At 31.8% G+C, this 20,462-nt stretch overlaps 1 protein-coding gene across 1 annotated transcript; it reads left to right on the forward strand.

The window, feature by feature from the left end:
- The first annotated feature begins 16,743 nt into the window (after nucleotides 1–16,743).
- Nucleotides 16,744–18,477, forward strand: LOC143057840 (complement C1q tumor necrosis factor-related protein 3-like). Its single transcript, XM_076231270.1, has 2 exons — nucleotides 16,744–17,013; nucleotides 17,894–18,477. The coding sequence occupies exons 1-2, from the start codon at nucleotides 16,899–16,901 to the stop codon at nucleotides 18,322–18,324; spliced, it is 546 nt and encodes a 181-aa protein (XP_076087385.1). The 5' UTR covers nucleotides 16,744–16,898; the 3' UTR covers nucleotides 18,325–18,477.
- The last annotated feature ends 1,985 nt before the right edge of the window (nucleotides 18,478–20,462 follow it).

The raw sequence follows: 20,462 nt of genomic DNA on the forward strand, positions 1-20,462 counted from the left end.
TGTACTGTTATTCCATATAAGAGGAGCTAAAGCTTTCAGATATTAAGCAGTTTCTTGAAAGAGGGAAGAAAGATACCAGAGGAACAGTCAAACTTATAAATCGAAAATAAAATGACAACGCCTGGCTAGAAATGTCGCAATTTTTTTAACATCTCCTTTCGTCATTATTCTTTCTACCATTTTGTTTATGGTCTGAATGCTTTGGTATACGGCTTCATAACGTATTATGCTATACCATTGTCTATCTATAAAAAAGAAGATGTGGTATGATTGCCAATGAGACAACTCTCTACAAGAGACCAAAATGACACAGAAATTAACAATTATAGGTCACTGTACGGCCTTCAACAATGAGCAAAGTTCATACCGTATAGTCAGCTATAAAAGGCCCCAAAATGACAATGTAAAACAATTCAAACGAGAAAACTAACGGCCTTATTTATATAAAAAAATGAACGAAAACAAATATACAACAAAGAAACAAACGACACCTACTGAATTACAGGCTCCGGACATGGGATATCTGTCTGTTTGTCCGTCCGTCTTTGTTTACGTTTCTCTGTTCAAATTTAAAAATAAGAATAAGAAACTTATATGGAATATCTATGTCGTTGAAGAAGACGAAAGCTTCCTTTCGGGATTTTAAATTCCTTTATTTGTCGTTTCTGAGTCAATTTAATTTAGTTTTCTATGTTGGGTCTTGTCCACTTTATTTGTATGTTTGTCTTTTTCATTTTTAATCATGGGATTGTCAGTTTGTTGTCGATCTGTGAGTTTGGATGTCTCTCTGGTATCTTTTGGCCCTTTTTTACAATATCACATACCTAAATTTTTATAATTTTAGTAATTGTTGTTCCAGAATTTAAAAAAAAAAACAACAACAAATATACATTATATGACAGTTGTTATCCATTCATTTGATGTGTTTGAGCTTTTGGTTTTGCCATTTGATTAGGGAATTTCCTTTTAAAATTTTCCTTGGAGTTCAGTATTTTGTGAATTTACTTTTAACATAAAAACTAAATTATGGTATACCGGTGTATTACTCTTGATCAAAAACGTTGACGACTCAATGTTAAATTTCACATTGTCATAAGGATTGGAGGGCACTTCTCTTGAGCGGTATACTAATGTTGCCTTTGTTTCTCCAAATATTGTGAACGATATCGAATGTTACAGTGTGTGAAACACGAATAACACTTTATGAAAGAATAAATGATCAACAGTCTAATCCAAAAAGCCTGGCCATTCCATTTTTTTTTAATTTCTTTTAAGTCAAGATTAAAGGGAAAAACTTATCATTCAACAAACAACCCCATATTGTGTACAACTTATGGCTTACAAAGAATAGATGTCTGCTTTCGAGAATTTGGAACCGCTATCTCATACGAAGGATACCAAAGGGATGTTTAAACTCAGAAATGGAAAATAAACAAAATGAAAAACAGTATACAAATCACAACATAGAAAACTAAGCCAAGGCTCCGTGTTGAAGACCGTACTTTGTCCTATAATGGTTTACTTTTACAAATTGTGACTTGGATGCAGAGTTGTCTAATCGGGACTTATTCCACATATTCTTAAAACTATTAACTCATCAGACGGATAAAATAGAAATGCATCTTACAAAAACACAGAACGGACGTGGGTGGATACTTTTACATCCTCTGGGCCAAAACAAAAAGTATAGGCATGAAAGTATTCGAAATTACTGAGAGCTAGTACAAAGCCAAAACCAACTAATAAAAAAATCATGCATATAATGTAAGCATCCATGTCCTTTTGTCATGGATATGGATAAAGATTATATTATTCAACATTTTACAACTCCCAAGGTAAGCATAGTAGTGTATTGGATGTGGTTTAGAAGTAGATAATTAAGCATTAAGAGCAAACAACCACTATCAAAATTCTGTATCGTAGTAGATATTGAAAAGAAAAGAAATTAAAACATATATCTTTCACAAGGACATCTATAGCATAAATGAAGGTTTCTCGGGTTTGTGACAAAAGAGGGGTGAAATTTTACAAGATGGAGAAACGTAAAAAGTCTGTGGAACATGAATTATGTGTAAAAGAAAATAAAGGACAAAAATATGAATTGTCATCATGGCCATACGCAAATGATAAAGTTGTCTTTACGCGAAATAAGAAATTAAAAAAAAAAAACATTTTGCTATTCTAAAAGTGTATTACACTTTCGTAGAAAATGCTAGATTTGTATGTATAAAGATGAATTAGTTGTCCTTAATTAGTAATGCGTAAAACTTAAATATGTTTTAAGTGCAAATAATAGGAACTAAGGACACAAAACTTAATATACTTATTGTTGTTACACATCCTGTTATGCAAATTATACTGTGCAAATGAAAATCTAGTCTGGTCGCTGTATTACAATGTTGACTGTATTTTTTGTTATCTTAATATATTGAGGGTATGGATGAGGATTACGGAAAATAAAACAAAAATAAAAGATTTTAAAAAAAATGAGATTAAATGGGTTTTAAAATATAAGCAATGACCTATAAAGCTAGACAAGAAAAAAACAATAAGAGTAGAGTAAATCTATCAAATAAAAAATCAAGAAATCAGAAATTAAATCTCGTCATATATTTTTTACTTTTGAAATGCTATTTTAGATTAAATAGAAAGACACATCCAAACAATGCATGTTAAAATACGAGCCAGTAGACGCGCTTTAAATTTATCATAAAACCAGAATTCAAAAAATATATGAGTAGTTTTAACAGGGATCAATGCAGATAGACTCACTCAGAATCTTAGAATTCATTACTGAGAATAAATTTATATAAGTGCTTTATAATGAATATAATTTTCCTATACAAAAGTGTTCATATTTCAAACGTGTTATTTACGGACTTTTTTTTTGTCAAAGAACGAACATAAATGAAATTTTGAATTTCGAATTGAATCTACATTTCCATCAATTAAACATAATATTTTATATTTTCGTAACAAAGTAATTACATTTTTTTTAGGAGAAAAAATATGTAAATATTATTAGAAACATTTTACCGATTTGACATGTTAGTTTTGAATGTAGGGGCAATCGTATATATTGAAGACATACATGTAGAGAAAGTGATATGATTGCAAAGTCCACTGAAAGCTATAAAATATGTTGTGCAATGTCAATTTCATCATGGAACACTTTCTCCACAATCAGGGGTTCATTAAGGGATTAAAATAAGTTTGACATTTGTGTTAAGATATAAAAAGCTATCAATGAATTAATTAAAGTTTCAGTATAAAAACATGTTAGGTCAATTTTGTATTCGGCACGAGTTTTGGATAGGGGTCGGAGGACCTCGCCCTTCCCCAGTTTTTCAGCCTCATTATGGCTCATACAATTTTTTTTATATTTTTCTGACATTCACCTTATATTGTTTATCTATATTGATACCTCACTTTTTAAAAAACATGTATTAATTTAAAAATTAGTTAGATATTTTCATTATAAGGATAAAACAATTTATGTGTGTTTTGTCTGAACATGTGATGACATTTGAAGACTTTTGATATTGTTACAAATGCAAAAACATGATTTAAATAAAAGCAACAGAAGTATACCGGTGTTCAAAAGTAATAAATCAATTGAGAGAAAACAAATCCAGGCTACAAACTAAAACCAAGAAAAATACATCAACTATAAAAAGAAAACAAAGGAACAACAGGAACACTGAAGTGCAACATAAAAAAAACCGCCAAATAGCATAGCGACGAACTATTAGATAACAACTGCCGTATTCCTGACTTGGTAAAGGACATTTTAAGAAAAAAATGGTCTGTTGAACTCAGTTTTAACCCCTTTTCAACATCTTTTATCTTTGAGATATTATGTAACTTTTCACAAATCACTCTTTACGCAGTTATTGTTGGTTTTGTAAGTATAACATTAATTACAGATTTCACCTCCTCGTTGCTGAACAGTGGACTAACAGAAGGGGTACTTGGCTTGTCAATGATTAAATATAAATTATTTAATAAAGTATTACTACCTGCATTTACCTTATTTATCCGAGTTTAGCGGAGTTTATCTGTCAAAAAATGCGCACAACTGTAATCAAAATCTCCGCGCAAACGTAATGATTTTTGCGCCGAATATAATTTTAATGCGCGCAAACGTTATGCACCGAATATATAATATTTATTATTCGTACCTTTCTAAGGGGACGTAACTCAGTCAAACAAAAATTTTATAAAAGAACGTCTTTTTGGTTATATTCTATAAAAAGTAAAAAAATGGCATTCACCTCAAAAAAGCTATATTTTTAACCAAACCTTTAAAACAGAATAATTCAGAAGGAATATAGTTACGATACTTTGCCAGGTCATTAAGGATTGGATATTTTGGTATAAATAATATTAATTCTCTCGTAGGATCTTGCTATCGGAAATAAATATATGTATCCTAAAACCAGTTGTTGTCATGATACGGGTCATGTTCTTCTCATATATGTTTTAATGGTATGATGCTAAACACCTAACGGGAGGGATTGTGCTTAGTTTTCATGAAATATATATAAATATATATATATATATATATATATAATAGAGAATGATTGACAAACAATGCAGATTAGAAAAAAATACAACAAAACAATAAAAATAAAGAATAATGTGAGATGCTATACTATATAAAGAATAGAGAATAATAAAAAATGAACAAAACTATAACGATTATAAGAGACAAGACAATAAAGAACAGAGAATAATTACATGATGAAATATTAGGAATAGAGAATAATGAACAAAAATATAAAGATTAGAGAAAAATGCGATAAAAAATAAAGAATAAAGAATAATGGCATGCTCAAAAACACAGAAATAATCTTCATTCTTTATTATTTATCGTATTTTCATCTTATCTTTATATTGTTTGTTTATTATTCTGTTTTCTGTAAACCCCATTGAGACCCTCTTGTTTTCTTTGTGATTGATGTGATTCATATTTCATTTGATTTTGTAATGTGCATATTAATAAATAAAACAAATATGACAGATCCTTAAAGATTTAAAAGTAAATCTTCTCGAACCTCCACCTTTTTTTCGATTTATTTTATTCTATTTTCATCTTTAAATACACATGCTTTCATCTGTCGTAACTTCGTGTAGTGGTTAATAATCTGTTGAACAAGACGAACGATTTTCTTTCAAAATAAAAGTAATTGATTTATCGTGTAATACTAAAAAAAAATACATGTATGTACTGGCACTTGAAGACGGAATTTCAGGTTCTCAGTGGGTTTTTTTTCAATTGAATGGCAGTGATATTTTTTTTTCTACATTCAAATGAGCTTCTGAAATTTAAAAAAAATGTTAGCAAATAAGAATCAAATCACTGTATAAAAAACTTGCAAACAAAAAGTCATAATTACTATGATTTAGAATAATAATTATTAGTTAAATGTTAAAAATGTCAGCATTTAAATCTTTTTGAATTGATCGACATGGCAGAGTTTTCTATTAAATCTTTGCAATTTTGAAAACGTAATTGTATAATGATTAGTCAGTTTTAAAATTGGGGGTCAAATACGACATAATTATGTTTCATACGCAAGAAATAAATGTACTAACGTTAAATACACTGTAGGATATACTGTCCATCGAAATCCGTCTTTCTTTAGAAGTCTTTCCCTGAAAACAACTATAAGCGTATACTTATTTGAAGAATTTAATGGATATTCGATAGTCTGTGTTGATTTGTCTATAGTTATATTTAGTCATATAATCTTGTAGTTTAAGAGTTTGAAATATGGTATTGACGCCAGCTACCCTATAATGATCTCAAGATGTCATGCCTACCTATGACGTTATAAAGTTGCTGTCCCAAAGACGTACATACAAATTACAAATCACATTTCCTTTTATTCTAATGAAAGTGTAGAATTGAATTATTGACGGTTCTTAAATTTCTGTTAATTTATTGTAAATAGATTGTCAGATTATGTATGGTCGACGTTTGCATAAATCAGCTCCCATAATCCATTGTGCCTTACTTTTTCTCGTTGATCACATGACAATCTTTCAGAATAAAAGTTAAAATACCCGAATCGATGGGTCATCGGATTCATTTCTTAAGGCGATCCATTCGGCAGTCCTCGGTAGAATCTACTCTCCTTCTATCTCTCGGCTGAAATACGGTATGTGATATGTGTCTACGCCTAACATTTCTTTGCCGGAAGATGACCGGTTTACTGCTAGTGATTAATATTTTTAAAACTTTATTTCCCTTCTTTACAGGAGATCAGTAATGGAAACCTACGTATCACGGACGAGGTTAGATGAGGGTACGGAATCGGCCGAGTTAAGACGAATGAAGGCGATTCATGTCACAAGAACACGACGTGCACATCAGGTAACGGCTTACAAGTACCCTTTACATTCTTCTTAAGAGTATGTTGATGGCTGCGACGACAACGCAGGATATTCTATCTTTAGATGGATGGATTGAGAAGATGCAACAGGAACATCCACAATTCAACTATTGGTACATGACACTGCAGCTCGAAATAAACGCGTTGATTTTTACCAGCTATAAAGCCAAATCTGGAAAACGTTCACAATTGAAAAATTCAATCATTTCTTGTGTCTCAATTACATGACAATTTTTTTTCTAGATTATATATATATATATGTTATGAAAAACCAAAGATAAACAAGGGTTCAATCAACAGTATGTTTCTTATGAAATATATGCAGAGACATTTAAACTTCTTGTAAAAAAATATACTATAATCAGAGACATTTAATACAATTAGTGTATTATATGTCCCTGTTACAATATTTTCTGTGTACAATCAACCACAAGTAGGATGGCGGAAGTGTAAGTAATATTGATAAATCATTTTAATATCATATATATTGTCACTATACATATGACTGAAAAATTACGAAATATGAGTTCACTAAAGAAACTACAAGATCAAAGCATACAGTGAAAAACATACAACTGTATTTTGAAATTAAAACATCTCATTAAATTCAATGAAAACTTGACAAAGTTATTGATGTCTGAAAATACTTGAACAACAGACTGACCATAAATTCTATCTACATAATAGTAATTAAAATCATCATATATACCAGGATTAAATTTCGTATTTATGCCAGACGCACGTTTCTTCTACAACAGACTCATCAGTGACGCTCGAATCCCTAAAAATTAAACAGGCCAAATAAAGTCCGAAGTTGAAGAGCATTGTGGACATCATCTGACTACTGGTCTGACTGGTGATACCCTCGGGGAATTAAAACTCCACCGGTCCATCAGATTGTAGTATCAGTATGTCTCGCTTCCGTGACACAATATCTCAAGATCGACAAAAATGCAAGATTGATCCGAGTCCTGTTTATGAGAAAAAATGAAGTGAAGTGAAACGATCTAGAAACGATTAAATTTTCGAACAATATCATGGTTTTCTACGTAGATATGCGCGTGAATGTATTAATAATATTTAAAAATATTAGTTTAGTATGACAATGTCGCTTTACTTTCGCCAAACCAGCTAGAAGCGTAGTTTAAGGGGATTTCTTGTCCTAAGGGGGTAGCGGGTCTAAATCTTTTTTTTTTTTTATTTAATATAGGATTTCTCTATATTTTTCTATAAATGAACTTTATCTTATACTTAATAGAAAATTGAAATAAAAAAATGGGGTCACCGTCCATTTACGCTCACAATCTGCCTTCGAAAGAAGCATACATTTTTGTAAAAGTCCTTAATTTCTGTTGAACTGATAGGAGAAAATGAGGTAATATCGAAATAAAAAAAGAACTAAATTACAGAAATCGCTAAAATTTTACAATTATTTGGTTAATGTACAGCTTATTCGAGAACAACAATAAAAATATAGGTCGCCGATGAGTTAAAAAAAAGATATTTCAATTTTAATACCAAAAAAAATGGCATCTTTTCACCAAAGGGAGATAATTTGGAGCTTTTTCAATGATATCTACATTTTAAAAGTCACCTGGGGCCAACACAAATTGATTTTTTTTAATAATTTTTGTACCACACGATAAAGTAACAACTACTCAAGGTAATTGAAAAAATTTGTAATGAAAAATAAATTTTTAATTTTTTCGGAAAAACTTGTACCCGCGAGCCTCCTTAAATAGGTTAAAGTGTTCCTGTTTTTTTTTTTTTTTTTTTAATTACAATTATAGGCTCTATACACTAATATATAGCAAACTTAGTAGACCATATTCCGTTTTTACAAATTGCTCATATGTGTGTGCATACTATTATTAGCTCAATGGTACAAGGGAGATAATTCCAATTGACGTAATAAAAAAATGTATTAGGACAATATCAGCCAATCAAATTGCGAGAAACTACTCTTAATCAGGATAAATTCTCTTCTTTTAAACTATGATAGATATAGTTGTCTCATTGACAATCATACAACATTTTCTTATTTTTATATATTAACAAGCTCTTGTGTTGAATTTATGAAAGAGTGGAAAGCTGCAAATAATCTTTCAAATCGGTGTTTTGAATAAGCATCAATTCACGCTTTGACACCACACGGACACATTCGAAGAAGTTTGTATTAACTATTAAAAAAAACAAGTTATAGTTATTCCTTTTTTTTAAACATACACATCATGAATTAATATTATCATCTATTTTTATTTCTTCAGAGGTACCTATTTAGTTGTAACGAAATCGCATTTTGACAACCGCTTTCACATAGTAGCATTTGATAATCAGAAACTTTTTGATATTAACCTGCAAGATGATTATGTGAACGCTATACAGCCGGGTAAAATCTATCAATTTAATGTTATGTATCCAACTTCAATCGCAGCAAAGACAATCAGTGTACAAGGACAACCAAAGCCAATCAAAATGCCTCCATTTGGTATGTTCTGTGCGCTCGGAAAATTGGCTTACACTGCTTTTAATGATATGTTCAAGGTGTCACCCGAAGAACCATATCTAGGCGTCGGAAGTAATATCCCTCCACCAAAAGCATATCTTTGCCAAGGAGACTGCATAAAGAAACAGCTTACGTCCGATGGTAAAACGAGATGTTTTATCAGCATAAATAGTCGAGAAATGAACCTACAGTATGCTGGATATGGCATAAATGGTGTCCATTTAGATAGCTTTGATGGATTACCCATCGAGTATGATCCGGACTTAGCATGGCGCACATATACACTTATATTCCTTGTAGCAGATCCAATCACCGGCTCATGGTATGGACCAAGAAATTACGTCATTGTGGCCGCAATATTTTAGTTTTTATAACACCGAGGAAAATATTCAAATATTTTAATTCATTTAATGAAAAATTAATCAAATGATTTTATATATTCATAACTATGTTTATTTATCATCTTGATAAAACAGATTGTAAGGCACAATATAGTCCCTAGTGTGGAGAGTGTGTTACTAGCCAATTTTGTTTTATACCCCTTCTAACTTTGATTTCTTCATGTTGTATGCCTCAAATAGCAAGTAAGGGGAGGGGGTGACATTTCACTGGTAAAAAAGTGGCTCATGCATTTTAAAGTAAATTAGTGATTTGGTCCAGCTGAAACGGTAAAAAATTAGCATTTCGGAAGCTTTCAGAAGATTTCAAGACCCCTGAACATACAATTGTCCATATTTTGAGTTAGAGCTGATGAAGTTTTCTATAATTTTGATATAGTTTGTCCCAAAAGTACTACAACACACTATAATTACACCGGTATTATTGTGAAAGTGCAGGTGGGATTTTTTTTATTTACATTTATTGTCTAAAAAAAAATGAACTAGGAAATATCTGTGTACTCTGACCATTATTTTTGTGATAAAATCTGTACTCATCAGACATTTCGCTTGATGTCCAACCTACATTAAAATACTGTTTGATAAAAAGTAAAGCGAACTTTGTGGTGTTAAGACATCCTTCAAGGCGACATGGAATAATTGCCAATGAAACAACTACTCAAAGAGACCATAACAAAGATGAGAACAATTACAGGTTACTGTATGACCTTCAACAATGACCAAAACTCAGACCGTATGTTAATCTATAAAAGATTCCTGTAGGACAAAATATGCAACAATTCAAAAGATAAAAACTTTTATATTTAATTATGTAGCTATCGACTTGCACATATTAATATACAGCTACTAAACTACACTACCAGAAATTTAATATATTATAATACCGTTGCATATGCAATTTCATTCTTAATCATTGTTGTGACGCTAAAAACAGAACGTTGTTTTATTTTGATTTACAATATTTCAAAGATTCAGAAATACAACCAATGACCGGAAACTATTTTCCCCAGATTTACCTGTTTTATATTGTATGAAAATAAGTCAGCAATAATACGATCTAGTTAGAAGGGATGGACAGCGGTAAGGGAACACAGGGGGGGGGGGGGGGGATAAAGAGGAGGGACTGGAAAAGGGACTCGAGTCAGGGGGCGGGAACCGGGGGAAGACGCGAGATCAAAAAGGAATATTTTGAGGAAGCTTTTTGATCGATTTTCATCTGGGCGTTAGGGGAAGGAAATGGGAGTTTGGGGGTAGAAAAGTGGGAATCAGGGACTCCCTATCAACCAATCTAGTTTAATACCGACAATTTATTTGTTTTGGGAAAGGGGCATTTTTATTTTTATCAAATTATTTGATTCTGAATTTCTTGAGAAAAATATGATGTTTCAAAAGGGAAGTGTTATTAATAGTTGTTTCTATTGACAAAAATATGATAAAAATAAAATTTAACATGTGTTTTATCTTTTTTCTTTTTTTCTGTATAAATAGAAAGATTATTTTATTAATTTCGAGCGCCGGTAGTGTTTTTTTTTTTTTTTTTTTTTAGTTTTATTTTACCTGTTCAGGAATGCACAACCCAAACGTTTGAAAGCGAAGAATGTATATTACCTGAACACACAAAGAGCTACATGGCCAAAAGGGAATAGATATTGGCCAAATTCACCACTGGTGTGAAGGAGTTGGAATCTTAGTTTTCTCTGAATTTCCTGATTTATCAACGAAAAATTTAAGAACATTTTGTTTAACACCATGTCATGATACTCTCTGAAATTAACAGTATGTCTGATTTTTGTTTTGGTTAAAGTCGATAAAAACATGCACGGCTATCCTCACAAGATATGAATGGTCGATGCCTTGGCAATGCGGATATAAAATAAAATAGAATAAGATATTATTAGTTAAGCGGATTCCACTGTACTTTCGTAGCTCTCGAGTGGTGCTCCGTAAACGGGGGGATCTACGTACATACATACAGTTGTAAGCAATTATTTCCAAGTTTTAGACATGTTACGAAAAGGTATATTCTCGACGCTGAGGTTTACAATTTAGACTTTACTAGAACACACCAGCGAAATCGCGGGCTTTTTGTGCGTAGTTGAAAGTATGTAAACTGTTGTAGGATGAATTTTTGTAAAATATTTTATGACTGGCTAATTTCAGGAAAGGTATCAAAATTCTTAGCCTGCGGGTGCGATGTTGACAGGACAAAGGAGTAGGTCAAGGCAGTCAATGATATATCATACATATAGAGACTCTTTATATACTACATGTATATGTCATATATATCAGCTAGCACGTCAGCAACCACGTGTACAGTGGATAGTAAACGTGGAACTGATAGTAAATAGCAAACACATTTTATTAAAAGTATATATATGTATGAATATAGTATACAGAAAACCGTGAAAATAAATATCCTGTCCCAAGTACTTCTGAAAGTTATGTGAAATTTTAAAACAGTTTTAAGCTGCAAACTGAAGTCTTGTTTATGACGGACACAATATCCGGACGCCTTTTGGTGTCATACCACCAATTACTCCCTCAAATTTAGAACGTATGTGAAAGTAGGCCTACTCGGACAAAAAATAGTGCATTTGATGTCATTGTTCACCTAAACTAACCAACAAATTTGCAGAAATGAAACTTTTGTTGAAAGAGAAATATATTAAGACCATTTTGAGCCAAATTTTACCTGTCTAGGAGTTTGCATTTAAAATTGAGGATTAATGCGCTCCATGGTATACTAATTTAAGATTTCCAGAAAACCAGGGGTTATTTTTAGTGGTACCTCCTTTCGGGAGCTCTCTTCTTTCTTATATAATTTTGAATGTATGTTGAAAACTTGCATGCAGAAAGGTGACACCTGTATAATTCTTGATATACCTAGTTTCTATGAAGTTAAACTTAAGGTAAAATATTTATAGTCCATCAGCTGGTAGGGTAAAAATTCAGTTCTGTGTTACACCCCAGGGTACCGCAATTTTTTTGTATAAATTTAAAGAGTAATATCTGAAGAATATTTTAAGAGGTGTTAGACTTTTGAAAAAAGTGTCCAAAAGGAGTTAAAAGGGGACTTATTTAAGGGTATATCAAACAATTTGTTTTGCACATATTTACAGAAAAATGTAAAAATAATCAAGTATTCAGTACTATACTGTTTATTAAATGGAACACATCATATCTTATTAAAACGCAGGCTAATTTTTAATTTATTTTTAAATCGTAGAGGACCAAGAATAAAAGGGGGAGGGTAATTTCCAAAAGTCAAGTTTTTGAATTAAAAGTGCCATACGTACTAATTTTTTTGATAAAATGGTATATGTTTTCACATTGAAACATAGAGCATAAAGTATATAAAGGCTGTTGAAAAAAAAAATTAAAGGTAAGAAACACAAACATAAGCAACCAGAAATGCACGATTCTGTCACAAATTTATACATCATATTCATGAAATAAATCACATATTAAAACACACAAAACTGTCAGGGTTTCTAGATTTCTATTTTTTTTTTAACAATCGAATCACCAAATTTTAAGGTCACACAGAAGGTCAATCCATAGAATCATCATCAGTTTGGTCACATGCATCTACCGAATTATCATTATCATCATTTCCATCATCTTCGTCGTCAACGTTAGCAATATCATTTGGATAATCTACAAGCTTTTGACCATAAACATACAGCTATCTGTTCAGGATAAACCGTGTTGAACACATGAACATCTTTTTTTGCACAACCAGTTTTACATGAACAGCACATCAGAATTATCAAAGCATCTAACGCTGGTTGGTCTAGCAAATTGATACTGATCAAAGTGCTCTAAACAATCCAACCATATAGAACTTTGTTTGGCAACAGACCAGTGTTGTGTTTAAGAGCAGATTTCCAAATCTTCGTCTGAAAGTTGGCTTGTTTAATGTGCTTTAACATTGCTTCTTTTGCATTTCAAAACGTTCTGATCTTTATTCATCGATATTTTTAATTTCTTAGCCATATATAGAACACGAAAACCTCTCGAGTGTTTTGACAACTCTTCACCAACCTATTCAAAGGTTTCAACAAGATGGAATATACCTTCTGAAAACTTCACATAACGTGTCAAAAAGCCGAATGCTTTGCTTTTTTTCTTGACCAGACAAAACACTTACTGAATCACAACCTGTATTGGCGTGAAATCCTGGCAGTTTTCTACAAACATTCTCACCAAATTTCGCACACATTGATTACACATTTAATAATCTGCATTTCGAAGATGTATTTGTCAGACTTACAATGTTAGAATTGATATGCAACTGTGAAAATAGTTAGCCAATACTTCCACATCAGTGTCAGAAGTTTTTTTTGACAAGGGAGTCGTAACCTTTGTCAGCTGCATGTTTTTGCATTAAGAAACATTTTTTTATCGGCTTCTTTCTGTTAGATTATAAGCTAAACAATTCTACGCTATTTCATTTTCAACATATATTTTGTGGCACATACTTCCATGTGATACAAATAAATCAATACATTCAAGTGTAAATTATAAGATTGTTTACTCTTTGCAAAACCAAAGAATTCAACAAAAGCAACTTTGTTTCCCCCAACTAACAAACATTTCTTCCATTCCCAAGAACACGATTGTGATGGTTTAGAACTTATCATAATGATTTGCCCTCCCAAGGACCTGCCGTTCTAATTTCTTTATGAATATTGTGGGATAATAATCAGTGACAAAAGCAATGAGGGACCACTTTTCGAAACTAAAAGGATGGTTTTTAAAATAATAATTGCCAAATCGAAAATAAGTGCTTGGTATCCTAGTAATGGTTTGAATAACTGCCATGTCATCAAATATCCACATGCTTTCCTAAGGAATGAGCCTTTTCTAAAAGACCACACAGGACATATTTTAATTTTTCATTACATGTGTACCATCAAAGTTTGCAAGAGACACTGAAAGAGGACCTAATTCAAACTGGAGAACCTATCGCATAACCAACTATCTTGTCTGGGCTATGACAAGCAGTCGACATTTTTTTTTTATCTGCTCTCAATGTTGTGTTGTTCTTATCAGCCAATAACTGCTTGCCTTTTATTTCCCTTTTTAAAAATGTAAGCAATGATTTTCTTTTGAGTGTTTTGAAGATATCGGTTAACTTTTGAATAAGCCGTTCCGTAATGAAAATTTCTGAAGCAAATTTTCCCTTTTCATAGGCGTTAAGAAGGTCGCACATTAATTCCGAAGAAGCAAAATAACCCGTGAACAAGCCATATAACTACTCAGATGTTATAATGGAATTGGCCAGCTTTGCAGTGTCTGAAACAATTTCAAAACATCAGTTTCGTCTCGCTTCATTCGAGTTTTTCTGAGTTCTTTCTGGGCGGATGTTTCAGGGTTCACCATTCCTACCAAATCTCGACATTCTAAGGATATTGAAGCTCTTTCATGTGCATAATTTTAGCAACCAACGTTTATCAGAATCTTTATTTAAACTGAAACCAACAAAAAACCATTTTTTTTTGTATCTCTAAGAAACCTAAGAAAGTAAAAAGTATTGCCAAATACCACAACTGACTATTTGACGTTCGTTCAAAGCGATGTTTGTCGATTGAATGACTTAACAATCTTAAGTCAATCACTACATAGCTAAAACACAAAATGTTATCAAGCACACCTTTATTGAGTTCGATAGAGTGCACCTTTTCTGAACGCAAAAAAATCACCTTAATTTGTAATTTTTTCATAAATATTTCGTTACACATTCACTTTATATAATAATTTGTCTCACAAAAACATCATAAACTGACAATTAAATGTTTGTTTTCAGTTGCAAATTGATAATGCTTATGAGTGAATACATTGTACATGTTGTATACTGAATCAAAGACGGTAATTTGATGATTTCCGGTATTTCACGAGTATTTGCACGTACATATATTTTATTAAATAATTCATATTTTAAACGATATATAAATACTGCAAATGATTTAAACATTGCATAATGATTAATTCTCAAGTTTAATTAACTAAAACGTGTAATTGTATAACGAATTTATTGCTGAAAGGAGAAAATATGCCTTAATTTGAACCCAAAAAATCGGATTGTTTGTAATGTAAAAAAACATTTTTTTTTAAACAAAAAATCTTCCGAGTTAAATTTAATATGATAGTTTTGTATCTGTTTTAGTTGTTTAAACCTATACTTTATTTTTTTTTAATCGCTTTATATTAAAAATTTTAATTAAAAATTACTTAGTCGTGATTGCTAAATGAGGGGACCATTGGAAGGGACGTTTTAAATCCTCTTTTGGACACTTTTTTTTTAGTCTAACACCTTGTATTTTATCAATAAGAAAATAAAGTTGAATTCTATCCAAAAAAATCGCGGTACCCCGGGGTGTAACACAAACTCCTTAACTAGCGCGCTTTTGAGAACTAGCTGATGGACTATTAGAAAGCTGTGAAAATTGCAAAATTTGGTTGAACAGATTGGTGGTATGACACCTTTTCCCCGTTTTTCTCTCAAAATAATCCAAACTGAATAATCATAATAATGGAATATAAATGCGATTATGCATGGTACCTATAGGACACAGGGACATGATGATTAATTTATTGTGGAAGGAAGAGAAGCGACACACAAAAGGAGGTCTTCACGAGTATCAAAAGAGTGGCCAATATATGAATCCGAAACTAAGGCTTGTTTGTCCATGTTACACTTATCAATTCAAAATTTTATAAAAAGTTTTCAATGTTTAGTTAGTTTTTTTTTTTTTTTTTAATTTTCAAAATTCTATTATTTTTTTTTTTAATTTTCAAAATTTGTGTTTTGGATTTTGTATCGTTTGGAGATTTTCCAATTAATTCATGATGTTTGTTCTTTTTTTTATCTGGTTTGGTTATGTCGTTTATTAATTTGTTTTTTGCAAACGTTTGATTTTTTAATTCTCCTCTTAGTATTTTTATTTGAATCAATTGTGACTTATACAAATGATGTTATTATAGCCATGAAGCATACATTAATATCTCTTTTTTCCTACAAGGAAGTGGTTGAAATGTCTGCTCGTAAAATACCCTCGCAGTTACTGATCGGAAAATCACAACTTGACCGAGTTTTAGCCAACAATTTCGCTCGTCCAAATATAATTTCTTTTGTCTTTAGAGTAATTATTATCGTCATTATCAACAATTTTAGTATCGTTGTTGTCCTATATATGTATGAGATATTTGCCACTGGACATTAAGCAATCACCAATTCAATAGACACAATCATTTATTAAGTTTTCTTTTGATATTAATCAAGTTTGATATCATTTTTTTTTTTGTTAAGAAATTAACCTTATAAATGTTATTTAAACGGTCACCGTAATTAAATAAACACGCAGAAAAATGTGTTGTATTCTGCCAAACTTGTTGGAAAAAACAAATGTCGGAAGGACGTTGAAGTTTTCCTGCTTGCCCCCATGTGTTATAAAATAAAGATGATGATGATAGGCATTAACTTTCGGATATCCTTCTGCATAGCGGTGCTATATAATAACGCACATCTTGGCTTTTGTTCATCTTCGGGTTTTAGATTTTAAATTGTCACCAGTACATTTTAGAGGTCAAAGCATGAACCTGTTTACAGTGCTTGCCGTTTTGGTAGCAGTTATCTGTTGCAATAGTCCCTGTTTTGGTAGAGACATTATCAAAGGCAGGAACGAACATCTTCTCTTTAGCCAAGTTGGTATGTAGACTATTTATTACAGATTTGTATTTCTTTTAAAAAGATATGTCAGATACCCTATATATTGTGAAAATATTTTTGAATTATTGAATAAAATGTCGGTAGCAGACAATGATTAACAACCCCCTAATATCGTACCAGGGTTGCGTTAGCTATATAGGGGTACGTAGACTTTTGACTACCAAACGTGTAGCTAGCCTAGCTGCTATAAAGATATATTTAGTAGCTAGGCTAGCTACACGTTCAATAGTTAAAAATCTTCTTAGCCCTATGTAGCTGCTACGATATTGAACACAACCCTGTACATACAAATGTACATGTAAGTGTGCATTCAATATCAGATGTATATGTTTATACCATTGTCTATTGGTCACCAGTTTAATTCTGATTCCTTTAGATTTCACGGAGCCCCTTAGCAAACGACCATTTAACTTCAAAAGTTGGGGGCGGCGGTTATGGTTTTTCTGTAAAAAATAATATTCTGATACCCAATTTGATGAAAAAAAATATTCTGTTCAAGCAGATGACCAAAAAAAAATTATTGCATTACAAATTAATCGAAAACTATGGTTTATACTTATTTTGAAGATCTCAGTTTGACTTAATCATATATGAAGAGTAAGATGAGTATTTTGTTTTTGTTTTATTGTTCTTTACAATTAAAATCGGTGTGCAAATAATAAGCATTTTGTATGAGGATTTATTGAAATTCTTTGTTTATTTTATTTTTCTACGGAACAAAAATTAGTAGAAGTGAATATACACTGTCAGGGGGAACAATATATGGCCTGCGTTTTGATAAGTGACGACAATACTTTTAATAATATGTTAAATTATATTACATGTTGAATTTCATTTATACAAGTTTTTCTTCATGCAGGTCCTTATCTTCGTACCGGAAGACGTATCATTGCATTCACTGCAGAGTTGTCGATAGATACGAAACTAGGGACGAACCAGGCTGTGGTATATAACGAAGTTTTGCTTAACAAAGGAGACGCTTACAATCGCTTTCATGGTCATTTCACTGCACCTGTAAGAGGAATCTATCTATTATCAGCCAGTATGCTTGTTAAACAAGTTGGAAAGCATATATTATTAGATATGGTCCACAATGGTGTCACAATTGCTGTTTTAAGATCGGGAAGCTATTATAACACACAGTCGTCTAGGAGTTTCCCAGTTATGTTACAACGAGGTGATCAAGTATGGATGCGAACATCTTCAGTTGCAGCATCTTCCGTTGGTTACACTTTAATAGGAAAAGCTCATTCTATGTATAATTCATTCTCTGGTGTTCTCTTGAATTAGTTTTGATGGTTTTGTGCTGCTTTACTCACCTTATGTGAAATGAAATTAGTATACATTACTTCTTCTATTACAACCATTACTTTTACTACTGTAACTAATATTACTGCTGCTACTAATAATAAAGAGATTCAAGTACTAGTATACTGAAATAAACTTGATTTTTTTTTAATTCAAAGAAAAATATTATAATAGTTCATTTATTTACGTTAAACATGAAATTGTAGAATGTTTATTACTAAATTTCAGCATCTTAAATGAGAACTATAGACACTTAACTTCTAAAAAAAACCCAGCTGAATTAGATATGTAAATCTATTTCGAAATGTTTGTAATAATACATAAGTGTCACGCACGTTGACAGTACTGTTGCACTTTTATAATTTAATACGCCAGCCGCGCGTTTCGTTTACATATGTTATAAAGCCAAACAAGAACAAACTTGAAGAGCATTAAGGATAAAAAAAATCCAAAATGTTGTGCCAAATACTGCTAAGGTAATCTATTCCGGGGATAAGAAAATAGTCCAAATTAGCATTTAAACGAGCAATGATAAATCAATCATGATTTCCGTGGTAGAATGTCAATTAATGCTTCAAGAGGAAACTACTGAACAATATCGGGTCAATGAACCAATGCGACGAATTATTGGATTTGTCCTTGAAGGAGCATGATCTGTTTACTCTTACGGAGCATCTGTAGTCTCCTCTAGATTTGTTGGTTATGCTATTAATCTAGTTTGCAGAATGGCATACGTTTAATTTTCTTTTCCATTCCAATCCAGCCAAGATTCTTGTTGAGAAAGTGTACATGAACGATGTCTTATTAATTCGAAGATTTGTTGGGGTTACACAATTGACGTGTACCAACCAACGTATTTTGACAGGAATAAAACGACCGTCCCCAGTTGAATGTGCATATACTGCTGAACCTCCCGAGGCACATGAGTTCCTCCCCTTTGTTGCTACATCCCCTTTGTTGCTTTATCTTCAACATTCTATGTAGTGATAGTGTTTTGTGGACTCTTTTGTTCATAGATGAGTTTGGCTAGATTGATTCGTCGCGGCAGCATTTGTTTCCACCTTCATTGTTTATGGACTAAAATGAGTATTTTAACTTTTCAGTAGTTCAGTTTGTTCACCTTGTAGTGTTTTATTAAATAAAAGTATCTTGTCCTTCATTTCATTTCATTTCACTGATATTTTCTTTTTCGACAGAAGTTTACCATCGCATGACTGTGATTAAGAGGCGATAAAGTGTGTAAAACCCAGTGATCCAATCATATTGGGTGTCGATTGCGTGTATTTTAACACCGAAGTTATAAAAATTTCACTGTCAATATTGCAACCATTATTTACACCTTCCAATTAGAGAAGGCCAAGAAAAGTGTATATGTATGTGCTGTTAATTCATTTGAGAATGTTGTGTTTTGTGTACATTTTTTTTGTCTTTTTCTTTTAGCCATGACATTTTCAGTTTATTTTCGAAATGCGAATTTGAATGTCCCTTTGGTGTCGATCGCCTTTCTTTTATCATCCTTAAATAAAGACAACAGTAGTTTACCGCTGTTCGAAATTCATAAATCGATTGATGAAAAAAAACCTGGTTTTGTGGCATGCCAAACCTCCCGCTTTTATGGCAATGTTAAATATAACATTAAAATGAAATTATAACGTGATAGGACTACAATACAAATACATGGGAGAACATATAGGACAGAGAAACACACGAATAATAGCTAACAAAAGGTGCCAGGTTAAAAAAGATCCTGAAAAAATGCATCATAACTTAAACAGAAGTGAAATATTGATACTGATAAGTGAACACTGAAATGTAAGTACAGATTCGTTAGGGAAATAAATAGTTCCGTGAAATAATCAGTTTTGCGAATATACGTTCAATTACGGTACTGCAAAACAATAAGCTGTCAAATTGCTGAAAAAAAAAATGATGGTAAAAAAAAGTTACTGTACAAATAAAAGTACAAAATTCAGCAGTACTGAATTTACCTAAAGTACAAAATTACAATTATTGCTCAGTCTTTGGATTTCTATGTTGTGTCTTCTGTGCTATTATTTGTCTGTTTGTCCTTTTATTTTTAGCCATGGCGTTGTCAGTTTATTTTCCATCTATGAGTTTGA

Source organism: Mytilus galloprovincialis, chromosome 13, assembly GCF_965363235.1.
Source record: "Mytilus galloprovincialis chromosome 13, xbMytGall1.hap1.1, whole genome shotgun sequence".
Lineage (NCBI taxonomy): Eukaryota > Metazoa > Mollusca > Bivalvia > Mytilida > Mytilidae > Mytilus > Mytilus galloprovincialis.